This window comes from Thunnus thynnus, chromosome 15 (assembly GCF_963924715.1).
Source record: "Thunnus thynnus chromosome 15, fThuThy2.1, whole genome shotgun sequence".
Classification (NCBI taxonomy): domain Eukaryota; kingdom Metazoa; phylum Chordata; class Actinopteri; order Scombriformes; family Scombridae; genus Thunnus; species Thunnus thynnus.
In genome coordinates, this window is record NC_089531.1 from 21,596,460 (window position 1) to 21,621,688 (window position 25,229).

The 25,229-nt window shown below is 40.6% G+C and overlaps 1 protein-coding gene across 5 annotated transcripts in view; it reads left to right on the forward strand.

Moving 5' to 3' along the window:
* adgrb2 (adhesion G protein-coupled receptor B2) overlaps nucleotides 1-25,229 on the forward strand; it is a 203,265-nt gene that overhangs the window by 145,163 nt on the left and 32,873 nt on the right. For 4 of the 5 annotated variants that reach the window (XM_067611336.1, XM_067611338.1, XM_067611337.1 and 1 more), the window contains exons 18-25: nucleotides 9,293-9,396; nucleotides 9,738-9,840; nucleotides 10,346-10,496; nucleotides 13,822-13,891; nucleotides 15,638-15,704; nucleotides 19,769-19,854; nucleotides 21,692-21,790; nucleotides 24,730-24,829. In XM_067611336.1, coding sequence (XP_067467437.1) covers nucleotides 9,293-9,396; nucleotides 9,738-9,840; nucleotides 10,346-10,496; nucleotides 13,822-13,891; nucleotides 15,638-15,704; nucleotides 19,769-19,854; nucleotides 21,692-21,790; nucleotides 24,730-24,829 — 780 coding nt within the window. The remainder of the gene's footprint in view (nucleotides 1-9,292; nucleotides 9,397-9,737; nucleotides 9,841-10,345; nucleotides 10,497-13,821; nucleotides 13,892-15,637; nucleotides 15,705-19,768; nucleotides 19,855-21,691; nucleotides 21,791-24,729; nucleotides 24,830-25,229) is intronic. The other variant, XM_067611339.1, reaches the window with a different exon arrangement.

Below are 25,229 nucleotides of genomic sequence, written 5' to 3' on the forward strand. Positions count from 1 at the left end.
ACTGGAGGGTAACACCAGGTGTCACAGAGATGGAGAGTGATTGTGAGGAATGGAGGCTTTTGGGTGGGAAATGTTCCACCAAACAGAAAAGGCAGTCAGGTCTCAGCTGGCAGGGAGAACTAAGAGAGAGAGAGAAGGGAAAAAAACACAGAGAGAGAAACAAAGAGATGGAAAGGAGATGTTGTCTGTAAGTAATAATGCATTAACAACCAGAGTGTGGCTGAGATAAAGAGCTACGTGCTCATGTGGACATCTGTCCCTGTGTAACCTTTTCAGTGTAAAACATTGCCTCCATATAGCACTCACTGGCACCGTGCATTATTTTTTCAAAACACATTACTGTTAAGAATGTTCCTGTCCTGACATACACTCTGCTTGAAATAATATGAAAAACACATCTCAGGGAGGTCGAATCAAATAAGGGTCATTAATATTTTGAGCTTGTGAAATGGTTTGTGAATGTGTGAAAAAGTTTTGTAGCTGTAGAAATATTTTATGTGAAAACGTTTCGCAGATGTGCACAAAATATTTCTATGGCTGCAAAATGTTATTAGACATTCACAGACCATTTCACAAGCTCAGAATATTGACCCTTAATGACCCTTATTTGATTCCATAGTTAGCGCTGTTACCTCAAAGTTTGCTATGTAAAGTTTGTGTGTTCTCTTCATCGTTGCTAGGCATTTTCTGAGGTTTGTTTACACTCTCATGAACACATTAAAAAGTAATTTGGAGCCCACATAGGCGTTAGGGTTGCAGAGTTGAGAAGCGCTGGTTCAGAAAGTAGTCTTCCTCATTCTAAAGTCCCATTTCACTTTTTTTCATTTATAGATATTCTCAATGTTCCACCACATAGAAACACACAAGTCGCTTTGGCCATTAGTTTTCATTACTTAAACTTCATTTCTGAGATATCATGTTTTTCCGGTTAATTTGGCATGGCGGATGGTTCTAAATACAACGATACCCATGAGCCTCTGCTATGGAGAAAAAGCCAGTCAGAGGCATAAATCAGCTGTAGCAAATTCAAAATGCTTCATCATTTCAGTTGGGAACCGAACACGGTGCTATAAATGCCCAAATTATGCCGGAATCTGAAAGTATATTCATTTAATTTGCAGATTGTGTTATCAGTTTTCTCAACAGCGTATAACCTTTGGCATCTACCTGCCATTAACGGTGCACTTAGCCAAATTTTAAGCTTGGGGATTGGACCTTTCTTACCTAAATGGAAGAGCAGAGCTATTAAGAGGCTATGGGAAGCTTAGCGTCCCCAAAATTATCACTGAAAAAGTTTAACCTTCAACAAGATCATGATTTTTTTTGGGCAGTACTGGGAAACAGGCTAAGCCTTCCCTAAATTTACTACTGGCCTTTGTGCACTGCACACTGCACACTGGTAAAGTTAAAATAATGAAAACGCCTGTGTCAGCAGTTCACTGGTTGAAAAGACAGTAACACGCTATGTAGCCCCGAAGTTAGAGACAAAGTGGACTGACCTTTAAGGTGGACCAGCTATTCTTATTTTAGTTCCAAACTCAGCTGCTCCTCAGAGTTTTGCTCACACACTCCCACCCTCATCCCCACCATGCTGCTGACTTTTAGCCTCCCCAAGCATGATGTCCCACTGCTGCTTATGCCTAAATTTATCTTTGGAGTTTTATGTCCACATGCTTTTTTACCTTTGACTTTTTATCGCAGAACCAGACATTTTATAACAGCTGTTCATCTTTCTGGGAGAGCTTAATGCCCGTGCAACTCTGAGTCACGCACAGTAACACTGAGAAAAACAATGGGACTTTATTGTGACTATTTGTGATGATACAGGCAGCTTTTATTATCCTTGTGTTTTTTTTTTAAGAACTCTGTCTCTTTCAGTTGATATTGATTGGTTTGGAATAAAATCTAATAGGTAACACAGAAGGGATATATTAATGTAATGCTAAAAGTTCCAATACAATCCTACTGTAAGATACTTTCTGGCTATCCACTATAGTCAAAGCACTTTAAAAAAAGACAGATATCTTCATTGTCAACCAAACAACATCCTCAGCGTGTTTGCTGGTCACGTTTGGATGGATCAATTTGAGCGACAGCTGCCTTGAACTTTTACTTGGATAGATCAAGTCATTTAATCCATCAAAACTTGGATAAGGCACATTGTTTGTGTCACAAGCAATAAGATTGAAAGGGTGATACTGATTGGTTCGACTGGTCTGATCTATATAGCCAGATGATATCTCACAAAGTGCAAAGCTTTAATATTCAGCTGGCTTGTACGGTAAGGCTTGAGATTTCTGTACCATATTGATGGAGCTATTATTTTATTCCCTTCTCCTCTTCCTCTGGATATGCCCCCTTACTTTTTTTTATTAAGTGTAAAGAGGGTCAGAATAAGGTGATGGCCTTTAGGTGAGAAACAGCACGCTTGTTCATTATTTCGTCCCTCAAAGCCTGAATTACTTCACAGGGGTCTGGAACCTATTACAAAACTCGGGGAAACATTAATTCCCATTATATGGAAAAACACGATGGCTGCGACCTGTAAGCTGAACGGGTCATTCTAGCAGTTATTTCTGGTTCCTGTGACTCCTCTTCCAACTGAACAATATTGACTTTTCCCTCGCCACAGCAAGCAGGTCGTCCGTGTTGGGTGAAAGGGAAGGACTATGAGGGAAAACGCATTGACTTTTGTGACATTTGTGCCATCTGTGAAGAGTGTGCTAGTCATTAGCGATTCATCATTCAGCCCCGGTGCACCATTAGACACAGCACTGAGGACCGGAAGGTATGGGTCAGTGTGTTTGTGTCAATGGCTCTCAGTCAGGAGCTATTGTGTCCAGTGCTGAGTGCACTTTGTTGCTTTAGGGTCCTCCAGAGTTAGCTTTTTATTCCAGCGGAGATTGGATTCTATAAAAGAGGAGGGAGAAACAGATTGAATTTTGCAACAAATAATAAAAAAAAAACACTACCCAGACATGCAAACCCAGGCAGTCGGTATGGATGTTTGCGCACACACTCATACACACTCGCACACATGCACGCATGTCTGCGCACACAAACATGCAGACAATCAAAAACACACACACACACACACATATGCTGTGTCCAGGCTGTGTGGCTGTTGGAGCAGAGCTGAGTATCAGCAGCCCAGCTCTGACAGCTTATCCTGGGCCACGGCGCTAGGGACAAGGGGGGTTGAGGATTAACCTCCATGTTTAATAGAAAAGGGAGGGAGGGAGGGGGAGAGAAAGAGATGGAGGGATTTAGAAGCAGTGCTGCCATTACAGGCCGTTTACAGTGGAGCGAGGGATAGCCAGTTAATCCTGTTTACTTTCTATAGCCTCTGAGATTTCCGTGTATGTGTGTGTGTGTGTGTGTGTGTGTGTGTGTGTATTCTGCTGTGTGTGTATGTCTATGGAGAGACCTTCACTATCAGAAACAAGACAGAGGTTGTTACTTTAGAGAAACAGAATTGAGAGTGAGAGAGAGAGAGAGAGAGAGAAAGAGGAGTTGATTGAGTGAGGTCATGAAGCCATACAATAAACCAAGCCACTTAATTCCCAAAATGACTGCAGTGGGAATACAAAACCCTACGGATATGTCTGGACTCATTGCCTCTGCAGTCCTCATAGGGATCATGGGATTTGGAGTTGAAAGAGGTATTGGCTTTATAAAAGTCAGTTTAACATTTTGTTGCCTCAAGTTAATCAAGTGAGTTATATCTTTTCGCTTCGTTTTCGTCGGTGCTGAGGGACACCGTCCTAGTTGTGTTGACATGGAAAAATAATTACACTCTCAAGTTCAGTTTTCAAGTGCCTCCTCTCAAACTCGTTTTCATAGCGACGGCGACATTCGTGGCACGCGCAGGTAACCAGAAGTGCGAGTGAAAAGGTCAGTGGTTTAAACAGCACCTGAGACCTTGATCCAGTCAGTGTGGATGAGTACACAAACAAGTACACAATGCGCCGGCTGCGAGTAGAGGAAAAAAAAAATAACACGGCAAGCACGGAGAAGGAGAGGAGATTGCTTCTGTGTTTCCGTAACTCATTTATAAGCCAATTACTGTATCAAAGCAATTTTCTCAAAACAAAAATATGTGTGTGATGATGTGAAGTGATGTCCGCTTCTGCTGTAAAGGATTTGTCAGGGCTACTTTTAGCTGCCACGCTAACTGCTTTTGGCTCAATCACTCATACCAAATGATAGGGTCTACTTGAGATGAATTGAGTCTGTTTCCTCTGTTGTCATTACTGCTCACCGGCACCTAATCAGAATGGGAAAAAAATATTGTAGCTTGGTCTATTATTTAGACTATTAATGGCCAAAGTGCCTGATTTGACTGCGGAAGGACGATAAGGATGATTGAGGCGCTATAAGATGGCGGCTCATATTTTAACTTATTCTAACTTAACTGTAATTTGAACCAAAACAAGGCGCCTGCCTTAGATGAAGCAAGACTACAAGGTTAAAATATGCAAATATCTTGCACTTGTCAACTGTAATTAGAAGATGAGGGTTGCTAAAATTTATGAGGGACCGCGCATGGAACTGCATTAGAGTCGTCGAATCCCTTGTTGCATTAATTGAAGGTTCGTGAATGACAAGGGAGATGATGACAGAGTAAACAGGTGAAATTATTTAGCTGTGTTCCTCTGGCTGAAGATGCATAATGTAATGAGGGTGGGTCTGTTGTGGAGAGATTTACTTGCTAATTAAATATTTTATAATTGACTAGACAGTGATGTTAGTGTTAGTTTAGGCCTTTGTTCTGATGCCAATACTCTTTTTTTTTTGCCTAAACAAGCAGTACAGACCTCAAAAAGTATGGGCAAAATACCTGAAGATAAGGGCAGCAATTTCTGTGATGACTTTGCATTTTCAGCCCTCAAGGTTGTCACACACTGGCAGGAGGCTTATGGTTTGTCTTGAGGCCACTGAAATGAGAGCCTGACAAGTTAAACCCTTGAGGGTCTGCTGAATTGACTCAGTTGAAGCATATCACAAGCAATATTTACCCGGTGCCATGACAGCAAAACAGAAAACTGAATAGCTGGAACTCTAGATCAGCAAGATATAGAGTTTTATATCTTGTGGCACAATCTGCTTGTGTCAACAAGTGTGTTATGTCTGCGTGGGGACGAAAGAAGCATATTACTGCCGATGAATAGCAAAACCTTGAGTTGAAAATACCAATCTTTTCAATATTTAAGAAAAGGTCATACAAGTATTATACACAGTAGACTGTTCAGCATTTCAGAAGGGTCATTGCATACTACGTGACTGAATACACACAAAGGCACACACTCAGTGTTGGCAGCTGTCTGATAGAGGATTTGTAGTCCGAGACTGTCCTCACTAGACCACTGACAGCAGTGATGCTTTGCTGAAATACCTAAAAAGATTTATGGTAGCATTTACCCAACACTAATGTAACTATTGTGGATGTGCCAGTTATTTCCGTACCTGTATGTTGTTCCATAGAACATCCTTGGGGGGAGGAGGAGGTTGGTTCCAGCTTCTCAAATCTGAATATTTTCTGGTTTCTTTAGTCTTCTGTGATAGTAAACTAAATGACTTGGGGTTGTGGACTGTTGGACGGGACAAAACATGGCATTTGAGGGCGTCATCTTGAGCTTTGGGAACCAGCAATCAACATTTTTCACCACTTTCTGACGTTTTATAGACCAAACAACTAATCGGTGAATTGAGAAAATAATCAGCAGATTAATCGATCATGAAAGTAATTGTCAGCTGCAGTCCTTTGTCATTTGGTTGTTTCGGGAGGAAAAGACAAATGATTGGTCAGTTAGGTATGAGGTCTTATTGGATAAAAAAAAAAACCTAGAGACTCAGAAATACTGTCTTTTTAGTCTTTGAAAGTATACAGTGGTTTTCTTCAAGATTCCACAAGTTACATATCATTCTCACAGCTTATATCGGACTATGAGAAACACTACATGAGTAGAGTGTTGCTGAATACATAGAAAGATATACAGTCAATGCAAGCTGTCTTTTGGAGTACTCCCAGCCCTCTTATAGTGTTCATAATAGGATGCAATTGCAGGAATACTTGAATAAGTACAGTTTTGTGTAATCTCAGCACTGCAAATCCATCATGAGGATTTGCAGTGGAAGAAATTAAAAAAAAAAAAAACAGACATGGGGTGAATGAGAGAGACCACCTGCTGAGGGTGAGTGTGAAGGTAGTGAGGAAGAGAGAGGGAGAATGGGAAACACAGAAAATGAGAAAGGGAGGGCGGGGGGAGGGGGGGGGGTGGTGGTAGCATGATAGGTAGGAGTGGAGGGAGGAGTGTCAGTGAGAGGAGATAAGTAGGTTAAACTTCCTGAGCTGAAAATAGCTATCTTCTCTATCACATGGTAGCCAAGCTGCCCAGGGGAGCCTGGCCATACACAGCAGAGCCTAACACACTCTTTCTAATCTGTAGTCTCTCTGTGTGTGTTTCTCTTGTCTCACACACATACAAAACACATGCACATCCAAACTGCCACGATATCTATTTAGGGCAGGGCATTTGTGTGACACTATAAGTCTCCGGGCCGTGTTGTGTTCGTGCGTCTGTTCGCGGGTGTTTCCTCGTTTCGTTCGCTTCTTTGTGCCATAGCATCCTTCTATATTATGAAGTTAGACGCTTAATCCCATCACGCACACAAAACCTAACCATATTAAGAAAACACTGTTAGACAAATTGACACAATGAAGGGCTGAGGGACAATTTGTGGATGTATATTGAATAAATTATATGTAAGAGTATAACTTATTCTATTACTTATCTGGTAGAGGCTAATTTAAGACAGAGAGGAAAAGGAAATTCAATAGGCGTGTGTGTGTGTCTGTCTGTCTTTCTGTTTGTGTGTGCGTGCGTGCGTGTCATTCCCAATATATCATCCATGTTTGATCCGTCGGAATAAAAAAAAAAAAAACACAAATGCATGTGTATCCTTTGACCTTCCTCTCTACATTATATCAAACACAGAGAGTCTTTGTTGTCTCCCATTCTCCTCCTAGGCCTTTTCCATACCCGAAGCAGATGCTTGTCATATCCCTCCTCTTTCTCTCTCTTTCTTTCTTTTTTTTTTGTGTGTGGGTCTCTCCTTTTTTGTGAGGCGGTTTTGATTATGTTTCACCTCCATTCTCCTCCTAGTGTGTTTGTGTGTGCCGTATTGGTATTCCAGCCTATTCCACTTTCCTCTGGAGAAATTGGCTTCCTTTGATGGGCCAGGGAAAACCACTAAAAGGGAAGCTTTGACTCTCTCTCGTTTTCTTTCTCCCTATCTATTTCTTTCTCCCCCTACTCTTTGCTTTCTCTTAGTTGTCTTTAACTCTTCCCACTCCATCTCCCTCTGAACGCCGCTTTTACTCCTCCTTTTCTCTCGGCATTCTTTATTCTTTTCTGAAGTCTTTCCTCGTCTGCCTCCTCACTCTTTCACTTCATCTTGAATTGACACACACACAAGCATTCAGGCAGCTTAAACACTGACTTTCAATTACTTGGCACATCTGCCAGTACGTGTCATTGTGTGCGAGTATGTGCCTTATTTGCAGTAAGACACCGCGTGTGTGTGTGTGTGTGTGTGTGTGCGTACAGTGATAAATCTTGATGAAAGGGAAGGCTAGCCACCCCAGGAGGTAAATTAGGGTAAATTGTGTGATTGAGAACTTAAAAGCAGGCCAAACATCAAGCCCATTTGGGACGCGGTGGGGTGTACTCTCTCCATGCAGCTTCATTTGTCTGTTCCTCATCCTTTCAAAGGCACACCTCTGGAGAGAGGCAAAGTAGCGATGCACTTTACATCATGACCTAAATCACTTAATTATGCGCTACGGTCGAGTGATTTTACCCTTGTACATGTAAAATCATACAATGGGCATGAATTGGTTTCCATCCAGTGTAAATGAAGCTTGTCTTAAGCCTGCATAGGCCCCGTTCACACCTGGCACTAACATGCGTCTTAGATGATCCGATCACAGGTGGACAGCTTTAAATACGTCAGTTCACACCTGGCATCAGAATGCATCTCCACATGCGTTCCACGTGCGTCTCAAGTGACCACTTTTGATTGGATCTCACTTCCTTGCTCTATATGCAAATAAACATGTACTTCATTTCCACTTGCAAAGACCAAATGCGTTGTTGTTGTTGTTAACTGGCAGGAGGGAGCAATGCATTTCCCATGCCTAGTATGCCGGAAATTAAAAGAAGAACACCGTTGGCGTGTGAATGAGTACGTGACCATATGCGGCCCATACCACCTCCGAATGTCGTCGGAGCGATCTCAATGCGTCCTCAAGGCGTCTTTGGTGCAATCACACCTGTACTCAGAGCTGTCCACTTGTGATTGAATCACCCGAGACACATTTTAATGCCAGGTGTTAGCAGGGCCATGCTGACTCCTATTATCTGTTTTCTACTTCGTCAGTTGATTTGTTACTTGAATAAGTGTGATTATAAGGAACAATAGTAAACTAATTATAATTATAAGGTCTGTAGGTGATGCTTGAAAAGTCAAATATGTGACATCAAAGTGGTCAAGATAGGTGCTCTACTTCCATCAAATAACAACTTTCAGAAGAGCATAATTACGTATTATTATCCAGCTCTATCTGAAACACTCTGGTAATTCTAATCAAAGGTAATTGCATGTAATTAGCAGGCTATAATCAAAAGGGGCTACCAAAGGGATTACACCTAAGGAAGAGTAAGAGTTAATAGGTAGTGTAAGTGCAGAGCAGGCAACATGCCAACAATTACTTTAATTAATGCAGGCAAACAGTCTAACAGGATTTCTTTCAAACTCAGTTATCACTCTCCATCATCTGTTTATCTATCTGTCCGTGGTTGAGGACTAATTTATTCATTAAGAACAGGGCTAACGGAGGTGTGGGGGAAGGCCGGCAGTCACCTACAGCTCAATATCTTACAACTCTTTATTGTGATTTATTCGCTAGGCCACACGCACTTTGTGAGTGATCCAATCAAATCTGACGAATGCAATTTAAATCCCTCGTATAACTACCGCCTACGTATTCACTTTCATTCGCAAATTTGTCACATTACAGAAGATTAAGACGCTCTGTCTTTTCACTGACACATTTACATTAATGACAAATAGTTTTTTTCTCTCATAATAAAATAAGATGTCACTCGTTGAAAAAGCAAAAGGATTCATCAAGCGAGGTACCTCTGTCAGATAATTCCTCGCAGTGATAATTAACTGTCCGTTTACTCCTCCCTGTCTCTCCTCTTGCCCTCTTTCTCACTCTCTTCAGGACATGGGTCCTACCAGCATGCCCTCTGTGCCCCTCATGGTGGGCTGTGGAGTCTCCTGCACTGCTCTCCTTATCCTGCTGCTAATCTATGCTGCCTTCTGGAGGTACATGCACACACACACACACACACACACACACACACACACACTTGATGGTATCATGCATGTGTCTACATTCACACATCCCCCGCGCAAATACCAGTGAGGCCTAATAAGGAATAAATGGTTCAAGTACAGCAGGGGGTGGTGATTAGTTTTGTGGTAACACATGATAGATGGTAAAAATCAAGCTAATTACTCTGCAATGTCAAAAAAGTGGCTGTTCAGTCCGTCAATCTGTCACTAACACTTAACACTTATCTCACATGTCTCTCTCTCTCTCTCTCTCTCTCTCTCTCTCTCTCTCTCTCTCTCTCTCTCTCTCTCTCTCTCTCTGTACTCTGTAGGTACATCCGTTCGGAGAGATCCATCATCTTGGTGAATTTTTGCCTCTCCATCCTGGCCTCCAATTTATTGATTTTGGTGGGACAATCTCAGACTCTTAGCAAGGTAAGGTGCTGTGATGCACAGATAGAACGCATGCAGAAAATTATATTCACACACATTTCAACTGGATTTCTACAGTAAACATAGCTTAAAAACCAAGCCTTTTTATAATACCTAGAAACAAAACGGTCAAAAATAACACAGGGTTCAACCGTAGCCAGAGTTCAAGCGGTGGCGTTCTCAAAGTGGAAGGCTGACATTGGCACACAACACTTAGTTCTCTGACTAAGCAAGGCTGCATTGTATGGTGGTCAGTATCAGTCAAAATGAGACAGCAAAGCCAGGTTGAAGTCCCATTCTTTTACACAATATGTGCTTTATCAGGCTCTGTCTCCCTTTTTCCTTTTGTCCTCTTTATTTTGCAGAGGTTTCACTTTCCTCTGACTAGCCCTACAAGTTGATTCATTATGACACCTCTCACAAATCTACATCTTTTTTTTTTTTATACTTTTTCGTAAAACGTCTCCAACTGTTCTGTCTCTTTCTCCCGGACTGTCTTTCTCTTTAGAGCCTCTGTACTGTGACTGCTGCCTTCTTGCATTTCTTCTTCTTGGCGTCCTTCTGCTGGGTGCTGACAGAGGCGTGGCAGTCCTACCTGGCTGTCATCGGCAAAATGAGGTCACGACTTATTCGCAAGCGCTTTCTGTGCCTCGGCTGGGGTGAGCAACCGCAAGCACCATATCTGGCACTCTCACACACATGATTGCAGTGTTAATTTTGGCACCTGATTCTTAGATTTTGATATTTCTCATTTTTGGCATGCGTTCTAAACCTTATCGTGTTCTAAGCATTTTGAGGTGACAGCTGTAGCTATCTTTGATGTTTACAGTTACCATGGTTACAGGTGTTGTTCCCATCTATCACAAGGTTAGCGGAGAAGGCACTGTTTACCTGTAAGCCTTGAAATAGCTCCCACCCACATTGCCCATGTCACTGCACAGTGGTTATAGAACAAACTCACTCTCCTCCATATATAAAGATGTTGTTTCTAAACTCTGGCTATTTGTACACAGCTGCTCAAATATCCAGTAACATTAATGCTGTAATATTCTCTTAGTCAACACCTAAGGGTAGATTTAGATGGCTAACAGCCTGCATTACTCCTGAACTTATTCCTGCTGATAGCAAATAAACACAAAAATTGTACAGCTGAAAGTAATGTTTACGTTACATTCACAGCCCACAGATAATGTTATGTTAGCATACATTTTTGTAAATGTCAGTGTGCTGGCATGTTTTCTTTTTTTAATCTCAGCTGTTGCGTTGCTGCTTATTTTCTAATTTTAGTGGAACTGTGGATCCATAAATCTGTTACTGTTTTCCTAACAAGAACCAGCAAGGTTAGCTAACATCGAAGGCAGAGATGTAACGTTACTGAAATGCAAGATGCTACTTATGATTGCAACAGGTCAAGCAGCTAAATCAACTTATGAAGAGGAGTTTTGGCAGCAAAGGATACTGTTTTACTACTCAGGAGAACATAATTAGTGTTTAGTTTTTAATTGATTGCAAAAATTGGAAAACATTTTGTCTCAGCTTTTTTTATCTTAAATTTTTCATTTAGGTTTAATTTCATTTTTTCTTGTAATTTGTTGTAAAAGAAATGTTAGCACACTTTTGGTTGATGAAATTACCATTGCATGACTGTTGATGTCTGTGCATGCACAAATGAGCATGCTGCGTACCCCCCACATGATGACATCATTATTAGCATCATCAACGTGGTGTGGTATTCTGCTCTGCGTTTCCCAGAGATCACACGTCATCAATCATTGTGGCCAGTGCATTTTTTTTTAGACTGTACGGTAATGGCTTGAATTTTTGTAGTTACTACATTTTATTCAGTATCTATTAGATGCATTCACTATCACACTTAGCTCTAATGAAAGTTTCTGCTGTTGCTGTTACTGGAAATGCAAACTGCTTCTGTGTGCCAGAGAATTTTCCACATAGCAAATAAGGACGCTTTTATGTACTGGGCGCTGATTGAACCACTGTTGTGTGACATGAATTGGTTATGAAGAGCAGCAAGACACGAGCGCGTTGCCGCAGCCGTGGGTGTTACGGGTGTTGCGACACCTTAACGGAAACATGATTCCACCCCCTCGCCCCCACTTTTTCCTGAGGTAGTCATTGATGAAATGAAACTGAGTTCCCCATACGTGAAAACCTATTGGTCAAGCGGGGCCGATTGCAGTGCTTACGTCTCACCCCAAGAACCTCCACGCTTTGAAAATCGCTGCTCCACCTGTGGCAAGATAGACATATTTTCCATGACTTTGTAACAGATTATCATGTTGTAGTGTTTAAATTGTTGCCAGCATAATGCTTAAAAACCTTCATTTGCTCTATTCCCATTTGTATCCCATTTTTCCTTGCTGTATACTATAATTTGCTTCAGCAAGGACTCAATTTACCAAAAGGCATCCAATACAGTTTCTAAAGTAATCATATCTAATGCAGCCATACCTGCACATGAATCTGCACGTGCAATACACACTAAGGGTGTCACACCATACATTGAGAGAAAAGGTCATCTCACTCCTCTGTTCCATTCAGCCTGTATGTCACTCTATTATTCTGTCCACTCAATGCACCACAACCTGATGCAACAGGCACCAGGGATGTTAGAGGATAATCAAAACACATGATAACATCTGCACAACACTGGCAAGATGTTTCAAGATAGCCCTAGAAATTACAACTGCAGCCCCCACCCCGAACATCACCACACACACACACACACACACACACACACACACACACACACACCGTTTGTTCATTTCACTTGATATCGATCCCACCGGTCTAATCTGCCAAGTCACTGATGCCCTTAACCGATACAGAGGAGGGAGAATGTATAGACTGTTGTACAGTCACAGATTGAGAGATACTGACACAGTGTGAGTGTGTATGTGTGTGTGTTTAGGGTATGTATGCAGTGATAGCTATAGAATTATGGGATGCACTTCACTGATGCACATGAAAAGCATGAAACAGTCGCTCAGAGTGGAGGGGATCAAAGAGCTTATCCTCCTCACGTCCATTTTGCAATTTTCTCCCCAAATTATGTGATTGAAATCAGTCACCATGGAAACAGGAGATTTGGGGTGTGACTGGATCTGTGATAGATTAGCAGAAGAGTGCGTATGTGTGATGTATAGGTATGTGTGTGTTTTTTTTAAACGGTGTTATATATTGCTAAACTGCTAGATTGATGTTGTTGGTTTCTAATTGAAACTTTGTGCATGCGGTTAGTGGACCGGCCTGGCTCCCCACCATCTTATTTGTTAATGTTAATGTGACTTTTTCTAATTGCTTTTCATTTGCAGCCATAATCACAGCTTTGTTAATTACATGAATATTTCAGAGCCAAGCTCATTATGGGCCCAGCATATTTCCTTCTTTTTCTGGCATGTGCTGTGTGACACTCAGTCTCACTCTCTTTCTCTCTCATTCACACACACACACACACACACACACAAATCACTTGATTTAGCTAATTAAGGAATGACTTATTGACCACTCCAAGCTATACCTCACATTTTGATAAACGCTCTCTTAGTCTCATATGCTCTCACACTCACAGTGTTACCCACATATATACCCATGCACAGGCGTGCTGCATGTGTATGTCACTGATAGCAGCGTAATATATATCGCAGATGAACAGACTAGATGTCAAATACTTCTGAAAAACAGGGCTGTGATCTAAGCCAAGTTTTCATACATGTAGCTAGAAACTTGTGTCAAGAAGCACATGCAGAGCACTGGAGCTTACCGACAGAGCAATCAGTCACATATCCACATGTTACACACTATTGCATGGCTGCTTAGCATTTGAATGGAAGGGAGACGTATGGAGTTGTTCACACTGGAGAATCTTATTTGGCCAACGTGCTTCGTTGTCCCCATTAAGGCTTCCTTTTATCTTTTCTCTCACCCTTTTGATCTCTCTCTCTCTGTCTTTCTATTCATCTGCAGGTCTTCCAGCCCTAGTTGTAGCAGTGTCAGTGGGTTTCACCCGAGCAAGAGGTTACGGCACAGCCAGCTAGTGAGTACCACATCTGGACCAACTGTCTTGCCCCACACACCAATCACAACTTGAATTGGATAGCATGGAAACCGGTTTTTAGGCATAATTTTTGTTTGGATGAGTTTTCCCTTTGCTCTGTGAAATAGTGCACCTGCCCTTCTTTTCTTGAAGACTTCAAGCTAAGGTTTCTCTCAAAAAAATCATATTATTTTATACAATTTTATTTTTTTTACCATGACAGAGGTGGTCATTTATTCAGTGAATCCACCTCTGCTGTGAACAGCTGAATGTATAATATATTTTTCACATTATTTGTATCAACAAAAAAGCCTGTTTTCCATCCATCCATCTATATTTTATTCCCCTGTGTGACATGTATTCTGCGTCACAGGGGCGCTGAACTCTGTCCCAGCATGAACTTGGCAAAATGCAGAACACATCTGTGTCTCAGTATGTGTTCATTTTATGGGCACAACACCGTGTTGTTACTAATATCAGTCTTAGAAGAGATGCTGCTGAGAGTCCTCTCAGGACACAGTAGTGCCTGAAAACTAGGTTTCAAATCGTATATATAAAATAATCAACAATCAAATTTAAAGTAGGAAAACCATCATTAAGTTTTATTTGTTAAGAGTTTATCAGTCAAAAATTCATCTAATCTGCTTCTTCAGAATAGTGGTTTGATGGTTTTGAACATGATTAACAACCCCACAATTGTTATGAGATTTTGAGTCCCGCCCTCTCCAAACCAGTGACGGGGACAAAGAACAAAAAATGCAGAAATCTCCCAAGTAAAATAACAAAAATTATTCTCACTTAGGCAGAAAACTTGTAAACTTGAAAAAAAAAAAAAAAATTCCAGGGCCTTAAGAAAAATCAGTGTCATTTGACAAGAATATTCACTTTACATGTGAGGAAAAAATGGTTTGGGGCAAATGTTTGTCTAAATGTCACATGAACAGCGCCAAACAGCATGTATGCAATCAAGTGCAATGCATATGTATGATTTATATTGAGTCAAAAATCATATTCCAGACCAACTGTGTGGGTTATGGAAATTGTGTTCTGGAGGTGGCATATATGTTGTGGTAAAAAAATAAATAAAAGCACAATTGACAGTACTATTGGACTTACCGTAACAGGCAATGCATACAGACAAACACAGTTCTCTCACTGTTTCATACCCAGTCAATGGTGTAATTGATTCAATGAAAACAATTTAAAACTAATCTCCAGAATATGTTTACAAATTTGCTCCCTCTCACTTTTTACCTAATGTATTTAGCATCTCATTAATATGAGGAGTGTATATTAGCTTTTGGGTCATGTGTTTCTCATCTTTTGCTTCCTTTCTTTTTTTATTGGGATGCAATTAAGACAACGGATGGGTTTCAATATGCTCTGATGACATCACTGGAGGACACGTTTAAACTCATTAAGTCTCAATAGCTTTCACACCAAATGAAATTTCACAACACCGTTTACAGTTTGAGGATATGTTTTAGGTAATGTACAGTACATAATAAATTTGCTCAGCACTGAGGGCAATATTTACTGAAACGAGCACTTTATGACTGCTTTATCCCTCACTCAGGGAATTCAAGCAAATGTGATCCTTAATTGGTTGTGTACTTGTTGTGGTTAAGTAGTTGGCACTCACAGCAAGTGAAATGCAAGACTGGAATGTGGTGAAGCCATGTTTAACAGAACAGTAATTCTTTTATTTAGTGCTTGAAACATTTTATTGTTGCTCTTTTCCTCTAGTTGCTGGTTATCCTTAGAGGGTGGCCTGCTTTATGCCTTTGTTGGACCCGCTGCTGTCATTGTTTTGGTGAGTATGCACCACATACTCTCTCTTCACCAGTTGAGCCCTCATGTCCAGTCAAACCAGACTCATTCTCTCACTGGTCATGTTGCATAATTCTACAAATATTTTTGCTAAATTAGCCTCAAAGCGCAGAGCTTTAAATCACCTGCTTATCGACCTCTTAAGATTTTCCTCTCACGTGTGCGTACACACCCGGGGTATACACGACAAAATGATGAGCTGAGCACTTTGATCTTTGAGTTAAAAATGTCAGCCCAGAAAAAAAGACTAAAATATATTCCAGCAGACTAGTGTTTCCTGGCAATGCACCACATGCTTGGACTGAATTCTACATCTATCCCAGCAGCCAAATATCTCACTCTTGTACTTTCAAATTATGAGTCATGGTACCAAATGTACTTAAGGCAAAACCTCTTATATATATAAGTTATTTTCAAACATAAATATGTGACTATCAGTGTGTGCTGCAACCATAATAATAGGTCCTTTGCCAATTGCTATAAAACAGACGTTTTTATGAACAAATAAATATAACTATATTGTTCTACAGCAAAATTGAGTGCATTGATTGCATCTCAGTGGTGTTTTAATCATCTGTTGTTGTGTGCTGCTGTATGTGGCTGTTTCTAGGATTTGCTGATTTCTCCTAAATGAATCCCTGGGTGGATATTTCCACCACTAAGCTTAATAAGTATGGATGGGATACTAAACTTTAGTTTGGTAATTGCTGCCAGCCACTGCTGTTGTTGTTGTCACTGTGTGTGTGTGTATGTGTTTGTGTGTGTGTGCTCATGCATGCATCAGGGTTTTCTTTTTTGATGTTTTTCGCACACTTACGGTACATGTCAGGAAGGAAGAGTACGGATCGGACAGCATCACAGGTGTGCAGAATGATATGCATGTTGTTCAAGTAAATTCCTGACGAGAGGACGGCAGTTTGACAGGTTGTTCATGCTGTAGTATATATGCAAGGATTATATAGTGCTGAATATTCAGGATTATGATAATATAGTGGTTTCTAATATTACTAGTATCTAAAGGTAAAATCAAAAGACTGTTATCCTTATAAGTTGTTTTTTACTGTCTGGTGTTTGTTTGTATGTTTCCATCTTTCCTCCATTTCTGCCTCCACAATGTCGATGTATATTGTGCACCCCAGCTGCTACGTGATGGTCCCCGGCCCCCCAGTGTTGTTGCTGTGGCCCCACTCTAACAAACAGCTGTAATGAGAGTGGGACGTCAGGCAGAGAAACACAGACCTTCCCACAGGACTCTTCTCTAATTAATGAACCTGGCCTTGGGCAAATAGCAGAGCAGGATGATGCTGACTCACAGAGCTGGGGCCAGACATGACTGGCATGACAATAACGCTTTCACAGTCTGGCAAATCGTAGGTAGTTGTCAGCAGCAGAGGCGCACACATGAGAGGGAAGGAGATGACAGAGAGAGAGAGAGTTTTTAGCAAATTGTAAAAGCTGCCAGATACACCGTAGCTGTTCCCAAGTAAAATGCTTTAAGTAAGAATCCGGCTGCAAAAACTGAAAATTAATTTGACCACATCAAAGTCAGACTTAAACTGTTCCACTGCTTTACACCACACTAGTTTAGGACATTGATAAGAATAGAAATACATTGCATTCACAGTGTAGGTATGTACAAGAATGTGAATGACATTTGTCAGTAAGGCATCTCACCTCTGAAATCCAAATGAACACAAGCAAATGAATAGCCAAACATAGAGGATGCGAGAGTGAGAGTGCAGTCGAGAATATTGGAAATCAGGATTATAAGGAACACATCAACAGCATAGCAAATCTCCCAGACGGGCAGGATTTCAGAGTGGAAGAGGTCTAAATGTATCAGGCCTTGGCTCAAATCAGAAGCCAAGATGAGATGCAATCAGTATATATATATATATATATTTTTTTTAATTTATTTTCTATATGTTTTTAAGGCAATCACCACAAATGGACAAGTCACTGCTTGGAGAGATAATTATGTTGAGTGCTGCGTATTAAGTGCAGCACTTAAAAGAAGGGTTTACAAAGTGTTTTGCAGGAATTAATAACGCTAATCCAGGACTGTCACGCTGTCATATCATAGTCATGGGTGGCTGTCAGAAGAAACTCAGACATTTCATTCACTCACGCATGCAGAAACCAACAAGAATAGTGATGAAAATATGAACTCATGGGAGAGGAGGCAATCTTCTTATGAAACTACTGTTAAATTAAAAAAAGAGATGAGGCTAAAGTTACAAAATATGTGAATTACTTGGATCGAGAGGGGATGTTTTTAAATCAAAGATGGCACATAATTTCATCGTTGAGTACTTATTAGCAACATTGCCCTCAATGCCAAAATTTCATTCATATATTACTAAGTTGCAACAGCAAATATGTTTTGCTAGAAACATAATGCTGGCTGAATTACATTTTCTCTCAGCATAATGAGAAAATATATTGTTTATGCTAATGTTGATTATGAATGTATGAGTGAGATGTTCAGAGACAATGTAGTTCTGTTTTTTCCCCACCAAAAAATTCAATCTCGCAGCACAGTATCCGCTAGTAGAAACGACAGCATCATTGTTCAGGCACTGGCAGCATTCGGTTAATGTTTGGGAAAGATCATAGTCTCTGTCTGCTAATGCAACAAACAATTTAGTTGTAATAAATGTAATTTCTTGGGGATAGGGCTGTGCCCTTAGACTGTATGAAAATAATGGACGTAGCCACCCGCTGGTTTGTGGACTCGCATTTTGAAGCCTCGAGTTTGGCATTTTGACGTCACCATCTTGGATTTTTGGAGCCAGAAGTGATGAGAAGTGACGGTATTTGGACGAGAGGGTGGCGCTGACTCTAGTGCTAGCTGGTAGCTTGGTTAGCACGGTGCACGTGATAATGCTAATGCTAATTTTTGCTAGCGAAAAAGGGTTTAATACCGTTAAAACAAAATGTACTTACCAGAAAAAGTGAACATCCGACTCTTTAGAGGGTCTTTTAGTCAACCAAACACTGAACGAGACTTTTTTAGGCAACCAAAATGTTACAATTAACTTTCATGAACTGAAAACACACTGTGAAATAGTGACGACTATGATTGCGCCTGTACCCTGTGAATCTGGGGTTGCGCCATGTTTACGTTACCTAACCAACATCATCACAGTGGTAGCAGCTTGTCAATCACAATGTAGCTGTGCCCTAAAGCATACCCTGCTTTATCATCAAATTTAAATTAAATGGGGCCATAATTTACAAAATGAACATCATGTTGTATTGAAGAATACTTGAAACTAGTGATTGAGACCATAAACTCATTAGGAAAGTGTTTACTAAGATAATAAATCAAGTGAGAAGAAGAGTCATTTTCCCATAGACTTCTATGAGTCACCCCCTGATAGCCATTAGAGAGAATGCAAGTTTAAGGCACTTCTGCTTTGCCTTCACTTTTCAGACCTGAAACTAGCCACCAGCATCGAGGGCCAGATGCAAAGAGGAAAAATATTTCTAGATCATACAATTCATGAGTAATTGGCCAAATGTAAAGCTGCATGTGTTTGTGTAACTTAGTGTGTTAATGGCACCATCTGGCCTTTGTTGGTAGTGAAAAAAGATTTAAAATCATTACAAACTTCAATTGCATCATTAAAAATGTATGCCTCCCTTTATGTGCCTGCATCTTCAGCATAATCTTTTATTTATGTAACCAACTGTTCAGAGTCAATGTAGACATTTGTTGACATTTTAGCCATCAGTTTCTTCATCATGGCCAAACACTGTAGATTTTCAAAGAATAGCTGTGAGCTAGAAAACGAATGCATGCTGTGGTTAAAATCTTTTTGAGATGAGCTTAATGTTTCTCTTACATTGGAGCAAGTCAGCTTCGGAGCTCTGACAGCGAAAGCACTGTCACTTTCAGTCTCCAGTCTGTGCGACAATTAAAAATTCATCTTCAATCAACTGGAACTTTAAAGAATATGAAGTAAACTTGTGATACAGTGCATAAATCGAATCCCTGTTGGCAACCTATTATTGCAATCTTGATCATACTCTCCTCTCCCTCAGGTGAATATGCTCATCGGAATTGTGGTGTTTAACAAGCTCATGTCTCGAGACGGCATCTCAGACAAGTCTAAAAAGCAGCGAGCGGGGTAAGTTAACTTCCTCAACCCAGAGCACTTCACACACACACACACACACACACACACACACAGACACATAGCTACACACAAAAGACATTAACACAAGCTCCTGCAAAAAAAACGCACCACTTACACATCCATTCACACAATTCTTGGTGGGAACTGACTTTAAATTTGCTGCATTAAATAAATGTTATCCTCTGTCAGACACAAACTCAGAGAGACACTTTCATGGCAGCTAACTCAAACTGCTTCAGGGGTCTCTGAACACGACACCTACTTGTACACCTGTGTCTACCGCATAAATCATCACAAAATACAATCCAATTTGGCAACAAAATGACAAGACATCTGTTATGTTCTGTTGCTTTGTGAAATCTAACAGCATTTTACTACCACTTCCACGTACATATGGCTTACATCTAGTTTTCTCAGTTTTATGAGACACAGATGAATACGGTGGATATGAAAATCAATGGCAGATGGAAACCTAAATTACATACTGTAAACACTGGGATTATGTGCCTTATACACTATTGAAATCCTATGAGATAAAGATTTTTTTCTGTTTAAAGCAAACATGCGCTCACGTGATATATGCATACATAAAAGACATACATGCGTATGCACCCACCTACAACATTACTTTAACTGAAATGGGGGTTGTTCATCATCTACACTAATCCCACAAATGGAGATTTCCTCAGCTCTCGAAGCCAAATCCATGTTTTCATTTCCATATGTATTGATTCCATTGTTTTCTCTCTCTCTTTTTTCTCTCTCCTCTCTCTCATAACATTTCCTCCAGTGTCTGTCTCTTGCACAAATTGAAATTGATAATTTGTGCATTGCTGCAAGGGTTAACAGGCTCTCCAGGGCATTGATTAGCTTTTGTTGCTCAGTGATACAACAGAGATTAAATCGTTTAATGTGTACAAGTACACATACACAAAGACACACACACAAACAGGTTTAACCTTCTTTGTTACATACAAAGTCCTTGGTGTTATCCGAGTATTAAGCACATTTCCTCTCAGATTCTCAGAAGCATGTGTTTAGAAGTACACACACATGTCTAAGCACTCCCACGAACGGTAGTTAGCAGCGTTGCTAACAGGACAGGCTGTCATTAGCATAATGTATTTCCTTATGAAGCCGTGGGGATGTGGCTGGCACTAAGGCAATGAGCTGTGATGGGACGCTTATGTAGCATAGCAGGTGCATGGCCCCATCATTCTCGACTCACAATACACACACACACACACACACACACACACTCTCTGAGTAGTCAACTGTAAATAAACAACCAAAGGAAAGTCTTTTCTTTGTTCACATCCTGATAAAGCTTCATTGTGCACAGTCACATGTACAGATAAATGACACACACACACCAGCACACACTTGTGGTGGCATAAGATGATTGGTGTATTTCCTGTCTGTGTCATTGTAATCTGTTAATCCACATGACTCTGCTATAACATTGCAATGTCTGTCTCTCACTTTCTCTCTACTTGCTCTAAATCAGTCTTTGTATTCTGACTGTTTTTCATTGCTGCTACTTTTTAAGATCTGGTTTTAATTTGCCTTTCTTTCTTTTCTCCCCCCCCTCACCTCTCACCCCTTTTTTTCTTTTCCCCTCCCTCTCTTTGTTGTGTCCATTTTTTCTTTTTCTTTTTTTTGTGGTTCTTTTGCAACTGTGACACCTGCACACTCACCTGTTGTCATAACTGGAACTTGTGTTACCACACATCCCCCCCACCCCCACTCCCTCTCCCTCCTCCCCACATGGTTGTGTGTGTGTGTGTGTGTGTGTGTGTGTGTGTGTGTGCGCGCACATGTCCTAAAGTGTCCCAGCGGAGGCGCGTAGCCGACTGCTCCTGAAATGCTCCAAGTGTGGCGTGATCTCGAGCACCGCTCTGTCCAGCTCTACTGCCAGCAGCGCCATGTTAGTCCATCGTCATCTTTCTACCTCTCTCTCTCTCTCTCTCTTTCCCTGTTCCTCTCTGTCAGTCTGTCTCTGACTCTCCACCATCCTCTCTCCATCCTTTTAATCTCTGGCTGTCGGTAATGATGCAGGATGACATTCGGACTTGTAAAAACAACAAGCTAATGAAAGGGAAAAAACACCTGCACTGCAAGCCGCCACTATTTAATGAGAGCATGTTTTGATCCAAAGAGGATTTTCCTTGGGCCATGCAGAGCAAACCTGACCTGTGTCAAACAGTGTTTGTGAATCATTCTTGTTTTAACTTGTTTATGGTGCAGTTTCGCTGAGTCTTAACACATCAGGGTAGCACAATGTGAGGAAGGTTGTCAATTATGGAAACTGTGTTGCTGTCGAACACCTTTAAACGTTTCAATTTTCTGGCTCTCATTATATAATCTTATGTAGTAAACTTCTCATCTCTTCCATCACTTCAAACTGGTGGTTACATTGAATATATTAAATATCACATTGCGTTAAATAATGGAATGAGGAAAATCTAACAGACATGCTAACAACATTACATATATGAGAGCTGCATGCATTTAAATCAATATTTATAGTATTTTTTTAGATTTCTAATCTATTGTTCCTGAATATGTCTCAGAGAAATCTGGGACAAAATGTATTTCCTAATTGTTCTGATATGTGCTGCTCTTTTGTAAAAGGAGCATTTCACCGATTTTACATGTCAAAGTGAATTTACCAGTCACAAAGAGTGTTACACAGCCTGTGAAACAGTTGTACGATGTCCTCTGTGGCTCTGTAGGGAGCTTTGTCAAGTCTGAGAAAATTACTTAAGTGACATTGCATCTCGACTTGAGCTTTGAGACCACAAATTTGTAGCAGATTTACAAAATTGGGGTGTGGAGTTAAAAAGATGTGGACATTTAACAGCCAGTTAGGGCCTAACAACATTATATAGCATGATAGGAGGTGTAGAAACCAGTGTTTTTGGAGATAACATTATGAATCAGATTCAGTGATCCCTCATAAGCAATACAGGGACATGAAGTTACTGATATATGCTGATTTAAGTAATACATAATTTAGGTTTAAAGTTACATCATATTGGGTATCCCTTAAACCAATTGAAAAGTGATTGAGCAGGTAGGGTTAGATGTACTGCAGGTAATGGTACACCAAAGTGACACAGCACATTGGAATATGCTGTGTCACAGTTTAATATTTGTGGCATTTCACACACTATTTCCTCCAGAAATGCTATATGATACTCACTTCAGTATTGTCACAATACCATCTCCTATTGGTTGGTGTCATTTTAAAACATTTGAAATGTCTGGACTTTTGCTCCCTGAATGACAGAGTCATTGTCATGGTTTTAGGTTCAGTGCAGTCAGTCTCTGAATCAAAGTCCTTCCTACTGTTACAAACAATCCTGTGCATATTTAACTCTACACTTGGATAACTAGTTTGTGCAAAGCTTTCATTATGGCTTTGTGTTTATTTTGGAAAATCATTCTGTTTAAAGCAGAAACTCTGTTCTTAGTTGTTTTGCTGCATAATTGGATGCTGTGATTGGAAAGTAATGGGATGAGATTGCCTATTTGCAGTAACAACTTTGACACACTATTTCAGTCAAGTGAATGGGAAGGTGTATCCCAAAGTATTGACTGGTGCTGTAGCTTTGCTGATCTCAGATCCACCTACATCTTTACTGAATGCATATAGAGTCTATTATTAGATGTGGCCATTTATATTCGCATTGCTACACTTCTTTCTGCTTGCAATATGCTGTTAGGTCGGAAGGTCCTTCACATTATCTGCTTACAGAAATCCTGCATTTGAAATGCAATCAGACAGTCTATACAGTGTAAATTTCTGTATTTACTGAAATTTGAATACAAGAATTTTGCTTAAAAGCTGCTGCTGCTGCTACACACTCCTTCATTCTCTGTTGCATTATTACATTCTAAGCCTGGTCTTACATCCTGATAAACCTTTAAAGATTGTTACTGGGGAACGAATTTCTAGAATGAGATAACCACCATTTTAAAAATTGTGACAAAGCAATTCTAAGCTTTCCTCATATTTGTCTTTCTCCCAAAAGACTCTGCAGCACTTTGAAATGAACTGCTCATTAGAAAAAGACTTTTAGGTACACTTGCAGTATTGGAGTGTTGTCTTTTTTCACATAGAATGTAGGCTGATATTTTGCTCATGCGGTAAGGGACGGTAAACCACAGTGTACGGCTGAAACAACTGGACACTTTACACATTAACAAAAGGACAGCACAGCTTCGGCTTTATTGCTCTTTTTTTTTTTTTTTTTTTATTCACTGCCTTTGGCCACACACCTCTAAAGGGACAGGCGTATTTCTCACAGCAGTTAGACAGAGCTGTCCGTCTGTCAGACTGACGGTTATAAAACCATGAATATGTGCTCAAACAGCATGAACATTTTAAATTGGTGTCTGACTCCACAGAGTTACAGATGCACTCACACACATACAAACACACACACACTCGCTCCTCAGAAGCCCACGTGTCAGTACTTGTCAATGGCCTGTCTCCCCCTCTCCCTGTTGGGCCTATGTCGATCGTCTCACAGTCCACCAGCATGACACTTAGTGTGCATCAACCATGTAATTGTGAGCAATTGTCAGTCTCGTAACTATCTACATGATTACACATCATCTTCCACTTCTCAGTCAGAATATTAAGTCTGATACAAACCTCAGTGTGTCAGTCAGTCTCAAATTACCCACCACTGAACCTTTGACCAATGTGTGAGTGTGTGATTGTGTGTGAGAGGTGGAATTATGTGTATTGTCAGAGTTGGCTGGTCTGGTTTGAGACTGAACCCCTTGTTCCTTTTCCTTCTTCCTTCTCCTCTACCCCTCTCTGTCTCCTTCTCTTTCTCTTTCTCTCTCTGGCAGGGCCTCTCTGTGGAGCTCCTGTGTGGTTCTTCCTCTCTTAGCTCTAACCTGGATGTCAGCAGTGTTGGCCATAACCGACCGCCGCTCTACACTCTTCCAGGTGATCTGTCTCACAACACTAGCAGATGCTCACATCCCGTAACTCACAAACATGCACCTGTGACCCATCATGGAAAAACAGCTTTAAAGTGGTGTAAGGCTACATAAAGTTCAGTCATACAAACAGAACATGTAGTAAAAGGTATTGTATTATAGCTGGGTTTTGCTGATTTGGAGAGTTAATATGATAAAATTGCTGCTTTTTTGGAGAGTTGATGCTCTTCAATGCTGGTAAAGAGGATAACAATGCATCCTTAAGTGCTGTCAAAATGCAAATGATGTAAAATGTGGCTTCTGTGATGTTCAGTGACTCTAGTTTTTTGCCCACAGATCCACATTTGCCCACAAAAACAGAAGAAACAGATAAGATTAAACTTGAATAATAACATATGTAGATGTTG